The sequence below is a fragment of the Amia ocellicauda genome, chromosome 6, assembly GCF_036373705.1.
Source record: "Amia ocellicauda isolate fAmiCal2 chromosome 6, fAmiCal2.hap1, whole genome shotgun sequence".
NCBI classification, from domain to species: domain Eukaryota; kingdom Metazoa; phylum Chordata; class Actinopteri; order Amiiformes; family Amiidae; genus Amia; species Amia ocellicauda.
In genome coordinates, this window is record NC_089855.1 from 39319340 (window position 1) to 39336102 (window position 16763).

Here is a 16763-nt window from a genome sequence, read left to right on the forward strand (position 1 = left end):
AGGTTTCCCCACTGTTTTCAATCAATCAATTTTTATTTGAAATAGTGTCCATTGCATGGTTGCCACAGTGTGCTTCACTGATTAAAAGAGCAATATTCAAAATGTAAAAGTAAACCATTAGGCACTGATGTGAGAAAAACATTTCACTGAGAAAAAAAAAAAAACTTATGGTAGTTTATACATCAACTTTAAATTAACCCCAAATCACACCCGCAGTGTACTGGGTTAACTCAACCGTTAACATGACAATGCACACTCCAATTATCAGATTTCTACAATAACAAAAGAAACTTTGTTCTAGACCATATCAACATGTTGTATTGCTTTTTATAGTAAGAGTTGGTTTCCCCCAATTATGTAAGTCTTCTTTTTTTTACCAGTATCGCTCGTTTCATTAGAATAGATCAGACACAAACACAAGTTAAAAAGATGCAAACAACTCTTATTATGAAACAAAGTACACTGACTATGCAAAATTACTAAAATAGTAGATTAAATGGTCAGTTAGATCAATTTCATGACATAAGGACAAAAGTTACTTTTGATTATTAATGATTCTAAAAGTGACAATATCCTATTTAAGAGATACTTAATATGCAATACTGTTACCCAAACCCTAACCTTATATGTTAGTGTTGGGTACAACGGTTCGGGAGAGATGTTTACTTCCAGCAGTGGTACTCATGGTACGTTCCTCATTGGTGGATCCCACTTGGGATAGATATAGCGCCTGCTGATCATCAGGTAGCTGTCAGGAGATTTACAACATTTTGACTTCTTTGATTATGACATGCTGTGGGGGCAATTGATACCTTCCAGAACAGAATCATAGATCTCAATTGTGTTAGAAAGTGTCAAACTGTGGCCAAGCTGGCTGAGACCTGAACGATAATTTTCTATCAAGATGTCCGTACCCACCGTAAACCATGGATTTTAGAGGCAACACAGCACATGTATTTTAGGGCCTGCTAGGACTGATCAGAGATTCAGAGAGGTTCAGAGATCTGGAGAATTAAAGAAGCACCACTTTATATGAATTCTTATTTATAAAACCAACACAATATGCTGGTCGCTACAACATCGACCTACACATGAATTGCAATTTATTTGTTTCAGAATTATTAGTATTAGAAAGTGGCTTCCAATAATTTATTAAACCACTGCTAGGTATGTATTTGTAATGTATGAGTGGCGGTTAGTGAAAACTCTTGATTTGGTCTAGCTAGCCCTTACCCAGCTAACCAAATAACTTTTTGGCAACATTGTAATAAAGTGAACACGGAACACTGTGATGTTGTGGCAATAGAAATGTTCTAAAATATTGAGAAGAAAAAACATTTACAAATTACATCAGTTTTTATAATGTTTTTCCTCACATTATCTTTGTCAGAACCAAAATACAACTAAACTCCAACCTCACAACAATGCTGCCAGAATAAAATGTGTCAGCTGGGTAGTCTCCTTGGTTTCAATTCAACTTCATACCACCTTGTTCTCCAACCCTGTTTTCTCATCTCTTCCGTCCCATGCAGAAACTGTACGAGAGTATCCACAATGAGCCATTCAAAATCCCAGAAGACGACGGCAATGATCTCACCCATACCTTCTTCAACCCCGACAGGGAAGGCTGGCTGCTCAAACTTGGTGAGAAATACAGATGGTTTTCAGCTAATTCCTAACTCCACTGTTTAAAAGTTACAGATTCAACAATAAATTCACTGTCTGTGATTTTCCTACAGCTTTAATGGTGCTGTATATGTGTATTTTATTTCTCTATTAAAAAGCCATAGAAATTAGAATTTAGATTGACAGCACTGTTTCTCACAAAAATAATATTCTATACTGTTCTTTAGTTATTTTCTCTGTCATTGCATCCAATTACTTTCAATAATATCCTTTTCTCACACATATTCACCAAGTGGGTTTGGGTTTAGCTCCGTTGACTGGAGAGAAGATTTGGCTATGGATTTGTGGGCAGGACCCGGTTGGTTGATTGATACAAGGCGGCCATATTGTTTTCTGCAGCAACGTGGCTTGAACAAACTCGAGAGAGCATGGTGCCAAGGCTGTGTTTCACAAAGTTGCAATCCTATAAGCCAGGAGAAACAAATCAAGGCAGAAAACAGCAATAAAATTGAAGTCATTGTATGTTTTTGTTTTAGTTTCTCTTCTCTTTACACTTCCTGTTTTTTTCTCCCCAGGTGGAAGAGTTAAAACCTGGAAGAGAAGATGGTTTATTCTGACTGACAGCTGCCTCTACTACTTTGAGTACACAACAGTATGTTTCTTGCCTATATAACAACACACACACACACACATACACACACACACACTCTCTCTCTCACACAAATACACACAGACACCCACACCTCTACAATCTTTTGTTTAATAGGTATCTCCCTTTATGAAAAGAAGTACAATTAGGTAAACCATAAATATAATGTACACTTAAGGATACACAAAGAGTATTGAACTGTACTGTTTTATGAGGGTCTCTCTCTCATTGTAATAATCATTTTAATAATCATATACATCAAAACAAATCCAACTGGCTAAACTAAACCACGCTCCAAAACCAAACAACAATACACAACAATAAAAAAAAACAGTGTACACATGATAAAATTAGCAAAATCATGCAATCGTTTGTGACATCACTTTGGATTTAATAAGTGCCATAGACAGTGAAACAAGATTGCACACACCAATAAGCCACACACCCAAACTAAAAGAACAGTCCCTCTCTCCAGTTTCTCTTGTCCTTGGCTCTCTTTCTGTGTCTCTCTTCCAGTCTCTCCCTCCTTCTCCTTCACTCTCTCCCATGCTAAAGTCTCTCAGCTGTAACTACTAATCCATACTGCTATCTCTCCCTCTCTCTCTTTCTCTCTCTCTATCTCTCTGTCTCTCACCCTTTGTTCCTTAACTCTAGACTTAAACCCATACCGCCTATCTTTCTCTCCCTCCCCCATTCACTCTCTCCTTCTACCTTCTGTGACAGTGAAGTGGGTAGATCTAGCACTGTCAGGGCTCACAGGCAGATTATGGAAAAATAACTGCAATTGTATTTAACAGTGCTCAAACCAAGAGACAAGCAGAAAAACTAAACAAAATCATTGCTCCTCTTGAGCCTAACTATACATAATTTACAGGTCCTTCTCTATACATAAACACGAACACAATCAATAGCAGCCGGTCCAATCCCTAAAGAGTAGTCAAAGTCCATAAACATTCTCTTTCTCTCTGTCTCAGGTTTAAACATTTTCTTTCAAGATAATAGTAATAAGTAATATTGCATTCATCTATATCTATGTAAGTTGTGAACTCTGGAATATTGATGTAAAATAAATGATCTTGTGATCTAGAGAGGACAGGTATTTAATCCTGAAATCCCACAGAATATTATCTTCAAATTTTTAGCAAACAGTTCAGAAACCAACGATCCTTTGTGAACAAGCGAAACAAGTTCAAACAGGTTTCAAACATTTACATTTAGTTTGGACAAATATGACAGGAAAAATGTTGCAGAAATGTATTAACACTTACCACATGGTGTCGCTAATGTTATCTGATTATAACACAGCAGGCGCTGGAATTACAATAAAAATTCAGCACAATTGTATTTTTTTGCATGCATAGGTACAGTATATTTTGTTAATTTTTATAATTTAACTTAAAATAAAGTTGACATTCTCTGTATTTTAAATGTATTTCTGTTTTGTGGAATTTGATAGTTCTTTTAATGTGTGGAATCTTGCCACAGTTTTAATTGCTCAACTGAGAAATCCCCAACATCCTGAGAAGAAATATTTTGCAATCTCTATATATATTTTATTATTATTATTATTATTATTATTATTATTATTATTATTATTATTATTATTATTATTATTTTGTCATGTCTCAATGGGCAACCGTACCAGTACTTAACATATCTTCTTCCTACACAGGATAAGGAGCCCAGAGGGATCATTCCCCTTGAAAACCTGTGTGTTAGAGAGGTTGTGGACCCTCGCAAGCCAGTAAGTCTGTGAAGCAAATTTACTTTAATAGCAGTTTCAATTCACAACCTTAATTGTAATAAAGGGGTACAATTCTGTCTACCCCTCCATTGATTTGCTATTTTTAACACTAAGATATGTTACACTCGGTCCTTTGGTCAATTACACTTACAATTGTGCAAACTATAATGGAACAATTACACGTCAGATCCAGTCGAGTCTATTTGACCGCATTGTCACACTTTGCTTACTGACCATTACAATATGCAATTAACGTCAACACAAGGGCTATATAACACAATGTCACTGAACTTCCATTGTGACTCAGATGCACAAAGCTTGCTTGAATTGGAATTGGAATTATAATTGAGCCCCAGGTCTGGTTACAGTGCTCTGAATAAAATGTAGAAACAGCATAATGATGTGTCATAATCCAATATTTGTATGTGTTGCAATCACCTAGACAAGGGGGGTCATTGTCATTGTTATGGTGGTGGCCAGGCATTTTGGGGTACTAGACAATTTCACCCGATCCTCGAGATTCTACATGCATCGAAGCACCTAGTAGAAGAAATTTGTATGCAATTGAGGCAAGGGGGGGCTGCCCCTGCTCCAAGAGACAAAGGCACACACATTGAGCCTTCACGATTTAGTCCCACTTGTTGTCTATGGAACAACTACAGCAAATCCCCGCCAGAGGCATAAAAACGCTGCTTTATCCTATGCTTTCCCGGCACCTGAGAAGCTGACATTCACTTGCTCCAGCCTTACATCTTGCAGCTTCCAGGTGCCGCACACGGCGTGCTTTAGCCCTCCTGCTCCACTCTTACAGAAGCCGATATGCTCTTGTTTCAGCCTTACATTTCGCAGCTTCCAGGTGCTACACACGGCATGCTTTTGCCCATGGGCTCCGCACTTCCAGAAGCCGCTATTCACTTGCATCATCCTTATTCTCTCAGTTTTGTATACAGCGCTGCATTTGTCGCTTCATTTGATCCCATGGAGAGGTGAATTGATAGGCAACATTTTAAACGTGATGTCGTGAAGGAGCGTTTATTTATACATTTGTGTATTTATTTCTGTATGAATATAAAATAAAATAATGAGGACAGGTTCATTTTGATGGTATTGTGCCCTGTATGGAAACTAGAGGCGCCGCCCCAGAAGCCGAAATATACCTGCTTCAATCTGACTTCTTTCAGCTCCTAGGTGCTGCCCCCGCCATGCTTTAACCCATAAGGCCCTAGTTTCCAGAAGACGATATGCACTTGCTTAAGCCTTACATCTCGCAACTTCCAGGTGCCGCACACGCCATGCTTTAACCCACCGGCTCCTAATTTCCAGAAGCCAATATTCCCTTGCTTAAGCTTTACATCTCACAGCTTCCAGGTGCCGCACACGGCATGCTTTAGCCCATGGGCTCCGCTATTCGCTTGCTTTATCCTTATTCTCTCAGTTCCGTGTATTACAGCTCTCCATTTGTCACCTTTCATTTGATCCCATCGAGGGGCAAATTGTTAGGCTACAGTTTGAACATGTGATGTCTTGAAGGAGCCTTTATTAATACATTTGTGTATTTATTTCTGTATGTATATGTAGTGTATTTAAGTAAGACATTGTAATAGAATGAGTACAGGTTCATGCAGTGCAGTGACTCAAACAAGGGGGGGTTAGACTATAGTGCGGGGCTATGGATGAATTGTCGGGCAAATCAGCAGTGGCTAGTAACGGCCTCTGCCCTCCCCTATGCACGTCCCTGTTTTCCATCCAAAGTCTACCATTGATGCCCTATTGTGTATGTCAAGAGTACAACCCCAATTCCGAAAAAGTTGGGACAGTATGAAAAATGCAAAAAAAAAAAAAAAAAAAGTCATTTGAAAATTCAATTCACCCTGTACTATATTGAAAACACATTATTAACACATTATTTTATGTTATTTAATTTATTTTGAAAATATACACTCATTTCAAATCTGATGACTGCAACACACTCCAAAAAAGTTTGGATAGTCGACTGTTTACCACTGTGTAACATCACCTTTTATTTTAATAACACTTATTAAGCATCTGGGCACTGAAGATACCCGTTTGTTAAGTTTAGCAAGCAGAATTTTCCCCCATTCATCCATTATGCATTTCTTCAGCTGCGCAACTGTACGGGGCCTTTGTTGCCTTATTTTGTGCTTCATAATGCGCCACACATTCTCAATCGGAGACAGGTCAGGACTGTAGGCAGGCCATGCTAGCACAACCATGCGCTTGTATTCTGGGCAGAATGTGGTTTGGTGTTGTCCTGCTGGAAAATGCAGGGAATTCCCTGGAAAAGACGACGTCTGGATGGCAGCATATGTTGCTCCAAAATGTGTACATATCTTTCTGCATTCACAGATGTGCAAGTTACCCATGCCATGGGCACTGACATACCCCCATACCATTACAGACGCTGGCTTTTGGACCTGACGCTGATAACAGCTTGGGTGGTCCTTTTCCTCTTTGGCCCGGAGAACACAACGGCTGTTTTGTCCAAAAACTATTTGAAATGTTGACTCGTTGGACAACAAAACACGATTCTACTGTGCTACTGTCCATCTCAGATGAGATCGAGCCCAGAGAAGTCAGCGGCGCTTCTGGACAATGTTGATGTATGGCTTCTGCTTTGCATAGTAAAGCCTTAACTTGTATCTGTGGATGCAGCTGCGAATGGTGTTGACTGAAAAGGGTTTACCAAGGTATTCCCAAGCCCATGTCAGGATATCCATTTCAGACTCATGACGGTTTTTAAGACAGTGACGTCTGAGGGATCGGAGATCACGCGCATTCAGAAGTGTTTTTTGGCCTTGCCCTTTACGCACTGAGATTTGACCGGATTACTTGAATCTTTTCATTATATTGTGCACTGTAGAAGGTGAAATGCCCCAAATCCTATTATTATTATTATTATTATTATTATTATTATTATTATTATTATTATTATTGTGTAGTTAATTGTCCTACTACTGCATATTTTACATATCATTGTCCCACAGTGTTTGTTTGTGTAACCGAGTGGTCGATTCTCCACGACAGGGATGTGGTGGGGGATGTGTGGATGAATCAGCAGCAGATTTACAATGGACTCTCAAGGGGCACAATCGCAACGAGGGCATATATGTATATCAGCCATAACATTATGACCACCTGCCTAATATTGTGTAGGTCTCCCTTTTGCCGCCAAAACAGCCCTGACCCGTCGGGGCATGGACTCCACTAGACCTCTGAAGGTGTGCTGTGGTATCTGGCACCAAGACGTTAGCAGCAGATCCTTTAAGTCCTGTAAGTTGTGAGGTGGGGCCTCCATGGATCGGACTTGTTTGGCCAGCACATCCCACAGATGCTCGATTGGATTGAGATCTGGGGAATTTGGTCAACACCTTGAACTCGTGATTCATCAGACCAGGCCACCTTCTTCCATTGCTCTGTGGTCCAGTTCTGATGCTCATGTGCCCATTGTTGGCGCTTTTGGCAGTGGACAGGGGTCAGCATGGGCACCCTGACTGGTCTGCAGCTACGCAGCCCCATACGCAACAAACTGCGATGCACTGTGTGTTCTGATGCCTTTCTATCAGAACCAGCATTAACTTTTTCAGCAATTTGAGCTACAGTAGCTTGTCTGTTGGATCGGACCACACAGGCCAGCCTTTGCTTCCCACGTGCATCAGTGAGCCTTGGCCACCCATGACCCTGTCGCCGGTTCACCACTTTTCCTTCCTTGGACCACTTTTGATAGGTACTGACCACTGCAGACTGGGAACACCCCACAAGAGCTGCAGTTTTGGAGATGCTCTGACCCAGTCGTCTAGCCATCACAATTTGGCCCTTGTCAAAGTCGCTCAGATCCTTACGCTTGCCCATTTTTCCTGCTTCTAAAACATCAACTTTGAGGACAAAATGTTCTCTTGCTGCCTAATATATCCCACCCACTGACAGGTCCCATGATAACGAGATTATCAGTGTTATTTACATCACCTGTCAGTGGTCATAATGTTATGGCTGATCGGTGTATATTCCTGAAGTTTGAAGCTATGTAGTGATTTAAATGGTAGCCCATATTTTGGACCATTTCATACAAATAGAACACCTCAGAAAGTTATTTTTAAAATACCAATAATTACACTAATGCATAATTAAAACATTAAAATCAGCCAATAATTACATTCGTCAATAACTTTAACAAAGTAGTGCTCCTCCACTGTTAGAGTAACCCTTTACACTGTAGTAGAGGTTCTCTCTCTCTATCTGAATGTCTCGATGTAACGATAAATGTCTATATATCTATATGACTATGTATGAATCTATTTCACCTCACCCAATTATATTATGTATGTATTAATGTAATGTTATTGATATAGCTAGCAATATTGGAATATCTGCACGTGTTTGCATCTCTCACTCTCTGACTATAAACAGGGTGTGATTTCATATATCTCTGACAGATACAGCGCAATCAAAATGCAGGATGGCTAAAGCATGCTGTGTGCGGCACCTGCAAGCTGCGAGATGTAAGGCTGAAGCAAGTGAATGCCAGCTTCTCGGGGGCCAGGAAAGCAGCATTTTTATGCCTCTGGCGGGGATTTGCGGTAGTTGTTCCATAGACTACAATGGGGGGCTAAATTGTGAAGGCTCAATGCATGTGCCTTTGTATCCGGGAGCTACAGGGGCGGCCCCCCTCACCTCGATTGCATACAAAATTATTCTACTAGGCGCTTCAATGCATGTAGAATCTCGAGGATCGGGTGACAACCTTATAAAAAGCTTGGGTGTAAGACTCACGTCTTTTTTGTGTGCTGTGTTTGTTTGTTTTTTCACAGTACTGCCTGGAGCTCTACAACCCCAACAGCAAGGGTCAGAAGATCAAGGCTTGCAAGACAGAGACGGATGGCCGTGTGGTTGTGGGGAAACACCAGTCTTACAAAATCTCCGCCTCCACCGCTGACGAGAGGGATGATTGGATCAAATCTATCCGGTGAGGAAAGTGGTTCTTCTGTTGAGGTTGGAATTGTGATGTTAGTGATTGTAAGTATGATTGTAATAGTGATAGTGATTGTGATGGGGCTATAGCTGTGATGATGGCTGAGATTTTAACGGGGAGTGTGTAGTGGATCTGCGTGTCATGGTTATAGACAGATTCTGCCAAGTTGAGATGCCAGGATCTTCAATATTTTTTCTGAATGCCAACCCTCCATTTGGTCTTGTCCCCTAGGGCCAGCATCACCAAGGATCCTTTCTATGACCTCGTCTCAGTTCGGAAGAAGAAAGTCATCAACCAGGTCCCTGACACTGAAGCAGTAGAACAGAAGAGCATCTGAAATGCCCCGGTAGAGGGTGGCTCCAGTCCTCCACAATCTCTCGCTGGTTTTGGTCTCAACATCTTATTGCTCTGAGGATCACATCTAGCCACTGCTAACTTCAGACTCCCAGGGAATCTGCATGAAAAGCCTTGGCTGGGGGGGTGGGGGGCAGCCTGTTCCTGACCCCCACCACTTTTACTATAAGGAAGCAACCAGTTTTCAATCTTGCTCTTCATCTCAGCCGGTGTCCTTTGGTCCTTGTTGACCCTGCAGTCATCCTTTGCATATGGTCGACCCTTCCCTTGGTTTGGAATCCTTAGGTCAATTCTCCCCCCTTAATCTCATTGGTTCTTCTATAGATGTTTGGTTCTTCTATAGATGTTTGGTTCTTCTATAGATGTTTGGTTCTTCTTTTTGCCTGTTTGTCCGTCTTTGTAGCATTTACACTCTTGTGGTCAGAATTGCTTCTCTTCCTCCCCTGGGATCCTCTGTAAGGCAGCAGTGTTTTATTCACTGTATACCCAAAAGAGAAACAGACAGAGAGATAGGGAAAGAGGCAGAGCGATAAAGAGAGCGAGAGAGAAACAGAAACAGAAAGGCACAGAGAGAGAGACAGAGATCAGCCTAACTTCATACATTATTGAGTATTGAATCTATCTCTGTTTGATCACTGATTGAAAATACGTGCTGGTGGTGAAAAAACTGTCCCAAATTGGATTGGCAGAATTGGGCCCGGCAATGTTCTTAAGTATCAGCCGTTTCTGTTCCTTCTTCCCCTCAATATCCTGTTCAACTGCAAATGTGAGATACACACTGCCACATAGATACCTTGTTGTGTTCAGGAGATCTGATCTTTAAAAGTGCATTCCAGAGACTGTGACTCAGCTCAGGATAACCATCAATCACCTTCTGCTCCTTGTGCATCACCATGCATTTCAGTATGACCACCCTGATACATATTTCCTATGATATACCACCCCAACCAGTGGGTGGCCGTTGATAACACTTGCTTGTAGTCCCTAGCTAGCCTTGGGCCATTATTCGGCTTACCAAGTAAAACACATAACACAAAGGTAGAATTTGAAGGTGGTCTTGTAGTCATGATGGAAGCAACAGGTTCAATACACATATTTATAGTCAGGGTATAGTCTAGGGATTGATAGCTTATTTGGGGGCCTCTAAATAAAGCATGATCACAGCCTGATAAACGCAAGATCCACTCAAGATTACACACTATATAAATATGTAGATGAGCTGCATTAGTAAAATATATATTGAAAATGCATTTTTATTAATTTGACTTTGAATGAATTTGACAAAACAGCAGTATGTTACCAAAGACGAGAAAACAACAACACCGTACACATTGAAGTTTCACTTGTTTCTCCTGGTGCTTAATTTTAGACACCAAAAACCTCTGCATTCATTCACTCATCTGAGTATATACAGTGCATCCGGAAAGTATTCACAGCGCTTCACTTTTTCCACATTTTGTTATGTTACAGCCTTATTCCAAAATGGATTAAATTCATTATTTTCCTCAAAATTCTACAAAACAATAAACCCATAATGACAATGTGAAAGAAGTTTGTTTGAAATCTTTGCAAATTTATTAAAAATAAAAAACAAAAGAAGCACATGTACATAAGTATTCACAGCCTTTGCTCAATACTATGTTGAAGCACCTTTGGCATCAATTACAGCCTCAGGTATTTTTGAGTATGATACTACAAGCTTGGCACACCTATTTTTGGGCAGTTTCTCCCATTCTTCTTTGCAGGACCTCTCAAGCTCCATCAGGTTGGATGGGGAGCATTGGTGCACAGCCATTTTCAGATCTCTCCAGAGATGTTCAATCGGGTTCAAGTCTGGTCTCTGGCTGGGCTACTCAAGGACATTCACAGAGTTGTTCTGTAGCCACTCCTTTGTTATCTTGACTGTGTGCTTAGAGTCATTGTCCTGTTGGAAGATTAACCCCAGTCTGAGGTCCAGAGCGCTCTGGAGCAGGTTTTCATCAAGGATGTCTCTGAACATTGCTGCATTCATCTTTCCCTTGATCCTGACTAGTCTCCCAGTTCCTGCCGCTGAAAAACATCCCCACAGCATGATGCTGCCACCACCATGCTTCACTGTAGGGATGGTATTGGCCAGGTGATGAGTGGTGCCTGGTTTCCTCCAGACATGACACTTGCCATTCAGGCCAAAGAGTTCAATATTTGTTTCATCAGACCAGAGAATTTTGTTTCTCATGGTCAGAGTCCTTCAGGTGCCTTTGGGCAAACTCCAGGCGTGCTGTCATGTGCCTTTTATGGAGGAGTGGCTTCCATCTGGCCTCTCTACCATACAGGCCTGATTGGTGGAGTGCTGCAGAGATGGTTGTTCTTCTGGAAGGTTCTCCTCTCTCCACAGAGACACGCTGGAGCTCTGTCAGAGCGACCATCGGGTTCTTGGTCACCTTCCTGACTAAGGCCCTTCTCCCCCGATCGCTCAGTTTGGCCGGGCAGCCAGCTCTAGGAAGAGTCCTGGTGGTTCCAAACTTCTTCCATTTACGGATGATGGAGGCCACTGTGCTCATTGGGACCTTCAATGCTGCAGAAATGTTTCTGTACCCTTCCCCAGATCTGTGCCTCGATACAATCCTGTCTCAGAGGTCTACAGGCAATTCCTTGAAATTCATGGCTTGGTTTGTGCTCTGACAGGACCTTATATAGACAGGTGTGTGCCTTTCCAAATCATGTCCAATCAACTGAATTTACCACAGGTGGACTCCAATCAAGTTGTAGAAACATCTCAAGGATGATCATTGGAAACAGGATGCAGTGAGCTCAATTTTGAGTGTCATGGCAAAGGCTGTGAAACTTTTTGTTTTTTATTTTTAATAAAATAGATTTCAAACAAACTTCTTTCACGTTGTCATTATGGGGTATTGTTTGTAGAATTTTTAGGAAAATAAGGAATTTAATCAATTTTGGAATAAGGCTGTAAACGTAACAAAATGTGGAAAAAGTGAAGCACTGTGAATACTTTCCGGATGCACTGTATATGTTTAGCACCAAAAAATGCCCATGCAGATGGCTTGCAGTTTTTGTTCTGCAAGATATGGGGAGAAAATGAGAAGTGGAGGACTGGGAAATTAGAAATGAGATAATTTATTTATAGAGCCCTGGTTCGACATGTTTTTAAAGCAATAGACTTTGGCCATTGTCCTCCATTCAGCTTGCTTAAATTCCCAGTTTTGTAAAGACTAGGAAACAGGGTTAGCTTTTGATCTATTAAGCAAAACCAGTCCAGTCTCTTGTTCAGTGGAAATCTCTCAAAATCCTTATGGCCAGTTTCTTTCTCAGGAATGCAACCCATCTATTTTATATCAAACATTTGTGCTACTTGTACTTCTTTGTATTACTCACAAATTAATCTTAACACTTCTGCATTTAAACTGTCTCTAAATTAACAGATTAGACAATAGACAATATACCACAGATGTACAGATATACAGATTTATAAGACAATGTACATAATTGTATACTTATTTTTTTCCTGCTTTTATTTAAAAAAAAACTATGTATATATTTATTTTATATTTCATATATTAAAATGTTAAATAATCCTATGTACAGTTCATTTGGTGGATCTAGACAGTTTGTGACTGGTTTGTTGTTGCCTTAAGCCTGTTGCATATATCTGGTTTGAAATGAAAATATAAAATGTAAATAAATATTCTTAACATCAAATACATTGTCTCTTCCTTTCATTTTGTTTGTTTCATTCTTAATTCCATATTTTCCTTTTCCTCCACTACTTGGTTGTTGGTTCTTTATTTATTCTTTCTGTGAGGTATTTCTTCATTCTGTGATGCAGATCAATTATGAAAATCAAATGTTCCACTGGGGTTTCTGAGGGACACATTTGAGGATTGTTGTCATTAAAAAGAGAGCGTTTGGAAAGTTTTTTCTTCTCTTTCTGTCCTTCGCTCATCTCCTCATTTCCCCTTTTCTCGACAAAGAGTCTTAGTATGTTCTGCAAGAAGCAAGAAAGGAGAAATAGTGGTAAATAAAAATATCCAACCACAACACAAGAATGTGAAGCAAAATCTATGGTCTCCAGCCTGCAGATCCCCCCGGTTTACAGGTGCCTCTAGACCAGGGGCTCCCAATGTCTGGTGAAGGAGGGCCAATTTCCGGAGGTTGCATGGGATGGGAGGGTCGTAGTACCGATTAAAATGAAATATGTCCCAAATCATATCCCAAAGGATATCTTTTTATATCCTATACATTTCTGTTAGGCAACATTCATGAATTTTAATTGGTGCCCAAATTACATGTGCAGTTTGTAACAACATTTTCAGAAAGTGTAAAAATATAGTAAAGGTTCAGGAAAGGGGGTTCAAGGTTGGCTTTCTGGAGGGTTGCATTTGGCCTGCTGGCCACACTTTGGGAACCCATGCTCTAGACAGTAGGTAAAGATCCTTACATTTCTGACTAGTTAAGCCCTGAAATGGTTTAATTAAACGAGACTACTACTATACTGTTCTGTACTGGGCTGAACAACCTCCATTATACATATCACTGTATTGCATTCTTACATTTTCCCTCTAGGTGGAAGCAAATGGTCCTTGTATTCTAAGCCTTGGTTCAAAGTTGTTTAGGAGTACACTGTACATTTTATTTTTCTTTCTTTCCTTTTTATTTCTTCTTCTATCTTTATTTATGTCTTTATGTATTTCTTTCTTTCATCTCAAATTAGGTCAATGGCTTTTCATTATTTTGCTTACTCTTCTATTTCATTATATATATGTTACATTCAATAATACATTTCCTTTTCTCTCTTTTCATCCTTTCTTTCCATGAATTATGAAGTAGTCACCCAGTTTGTTCTAGGAAAGTGGGTTATTTTTAATTCTGTCTTTTGCATTTGTTAGTTTAATTTTCTTTCCTTTTTTCTCTATTTCTTGCTGTTCATCTGTTGCACTACTTTTCTTCAGCAGGAAGTGAGCTGTAAGCTTGTATATCCGTTTTGTGGTTTGACATTACAACACCCTGCACTGTCAGACACACCACAGCAGCAGCTTTACAGCATACACAGAGCGAACAAGAGCAGAGGGGTTGGAGGTAGAGAGACAGACATCAAGGTTGATAATCCTCATCAAATGGAATAAATGTGATCCCGTTAGATACAGTTAGATATAGTTAGATATATGAAAATTACCTTTGGCAATGTTGAATAAATAATGCTATCCACTGCTTAAAGTGCAGTGACAACTTGTGAAGGGGGCCCTAAATACAAAAATTGAATAGTGTTATGATAATATATTAATGATGTCTTAACAAAATCTGTGGAGAAGTAAAGAAAAACATAGCTACCTAAATAAATAAGGACAACAAACCTGTACACCTGGGAAAATGCATCTGACACTTTTAATAGTTTAAAAGCCTGCAGTCAAATATGAGCGAGACTGTACGGTGTAAAATTACAGGGCAGTCACTTTTTACAATGATGTTCACACAACACAAACCACATGAAGAACACCTAAACCATCTGTAATCCCAAAGTGGTCAATTGCAGCTGACTTACAGTCCATTCCAGATACACCATTGTCAGGTTTAAGATGTCTAAACTCAGCATTTCGTCCTCTGCAGGTGTTACAGGGCTTATACCATATAAGCTCATTACAGTGATGAAATCACTCTCTGAACATAGTAGAGTGTACAAATCTATCATGTCTAGGTATCACTCTATCAGTGTAGTGGGCACTGCTGTTAAAGCTTTGCGGAGTGGAGCCTGTGGAGGTGTGCCTGAAAGATGGTGGTTTGAATCCAAGCAGGATGCACACGCTATAGAGGTTGTTTTTTCTTAATAACAATTACAGTACACAATATGCTTTTGTATACCACTTTGTATAGGAGTGTCAGAGTGATTGTAATTTAGATTTAATCAAAACTATAGTGATTATCATTTTAATTATAACTGATGCCAGGTCTGGTTTGGGATTTTGTTTGTTTGTTTTGGGGAGGTTTTCTTGGACTTCTACCTTTCATAACACAGAATGGGTTCCTGCTGTGAAATTTTTGTTAAAATGGGCTTGCGCACCTCAGACTATTTTATGTTGATGTTATTGATGAATTTGACAACACAACAGGAGACTTAATTCACCTAGAAACTCCTACATCAGCGGCAGAAACAGTTTATTTCCAATGAAGACGCATATTTCTAGCACCCGCACAAATCGAAAGTTGTGCATCTTCATCGGTTTCAGTAGCTGAGCTCCACCGAAATAGATCTCTGTGATTGAGATCTAGTTTGCCTGCATAATGTCAGTTGATGTGCGATTTCTCACTGGATGTGAGAGTTTTCTGGGGGAAGCCCCCCAGACCCCCTGATGTCAAATTCCTCATTCCTCTTCATTTTGCCACCCCTTCAGTAACTTAACTAAAACATGCAGTGAAAGTAATAGTAACAGTAAATTATGATAGTAGAACTATAGGAAAATACTGTGGTTATCTTTCAAGTTGGAAGCACTGCCTAGGGGGGAGGGTTTTCTGCGCACTTCTGTAGGAACCCAATCAAAACGTCACTCTATCAAAGCTGCCATTGGCCTTTGTGCCAGTCACTCAAACAGGTCCCTTCCCACTTCCTGTTTGTATAAAAGGTGATACCTGCACACGAACTTCTTCCACTGGAACCGAGATGTGAGACTCTCTGTGTCTGTGTGTTTTGCAAAGAGACTTATCAAAACTTCCGTATTTCGGTGGCTGGCTTCATTATGTAGTGTTGTCCACTACTGTTCTGCGCTACATCCTTGTGTCTGTGTGTGTCTGTTTTAATGTCATTAGTATTAACACTACCGTTCTGTGCCATCTGCGCACTGGAGGTCCGGCTGCGCTTTTGGTTTCAGTCTTTCACATTACAGAACATTAAATCTAGCTGTTTAATATAGTATTAGCTTGCTGGGATCAAGCTCTGCAACGCTCCGTTGTCTGTGTGCAGCCTTGGTTTTTAGCCCCAAGACCCGAGTCACCTGATGATCCTGGAAACCCCGGCACACACGGTGTGGTTAAGCCTACGCTATGGTATGGACCGGTGCCCCTGCTGCAAGATTCTGGTAGCGCATGTGTGTGAGCTTGGTGAGATGGAGAGACCCCATTCCTCCTCTTGCTCCCACCGCTGTGCCGCTTGAGGTCATCGCACCTTGCCCTCCTGGAGTGGGGAGGTCCTTTGTCCCATCTGTCTTGGCACTGTCAGTGGGCACAATCAGGCTATTGCTTCCGGCACCTGGAGGCCTGGTCCAAACGCACGATGCCACCACAACCGCCACTGCATCCGGTGATCCATTACAGCCGTGCCCCCCATGCCTGCTGCACAGGCAAGACAGATCCCTGGATGCACAGGAACCGCCTTATGCACCCTCCAGGAGAGAGAGCTATCCCTGCAGCTGGCCAGA

At 40.7% G+C, this 16763-nt stretch overlaps 2 protein-coding genes across 3 annotated transcripts in view; one reads left to right on the forward strand and one right to left on the reverse strand.

Moving 5' to 3' along the window:
• The window catches only part of LOC136751466 (cytohesin-3), a 53220-nt gene extending 40928 nt beyond the window's left edge, over positions 1-12292 (forward strand). Inside the window, exons 9-13 of the mRNA XM_066707110.1 lie at positions 1533-1644; positions 2202-2278; positions 3948-4019; positions 8846-9000; positions 9238-12292. Coding sequence (XP_066563207.1) covers positions 1533-1644; positions 2202-2278; positions 3948-4019; positions 8846-9000; positions 9238-9343 — 522 coding nt within the window. The 3' untranslated portion in view covers positions 9344-12292. The remainder of the gene's footprint in view (positions 1-1532; positions 1645-2201; positions 2279-3947; positions 4020-8845; positions 9001-9237) is intronic.
• A 30-nt stretch (positions 12293-12322) lies between these two features.
• The window catches only part of LOC136751465 (protein FAM83F), a 40967-nt gene continuing 36526 nt past the window's right edge, over positions 12323-16763 (reverse strand). For both annotated transcript variants that reach the window (XM_066707107.1, XM_066707109.1), the window contains exon 6: positions 12323-13342. In XM_066707107.1, the coding sequence (XP_066563204.1) occupies positions 13121-13342 (222 nt within the window). In that variant the 3' untranslated portion in view covers positions 12323-13120. The remainder of the gene's footprint in view (positions 13343-16763) is intronic.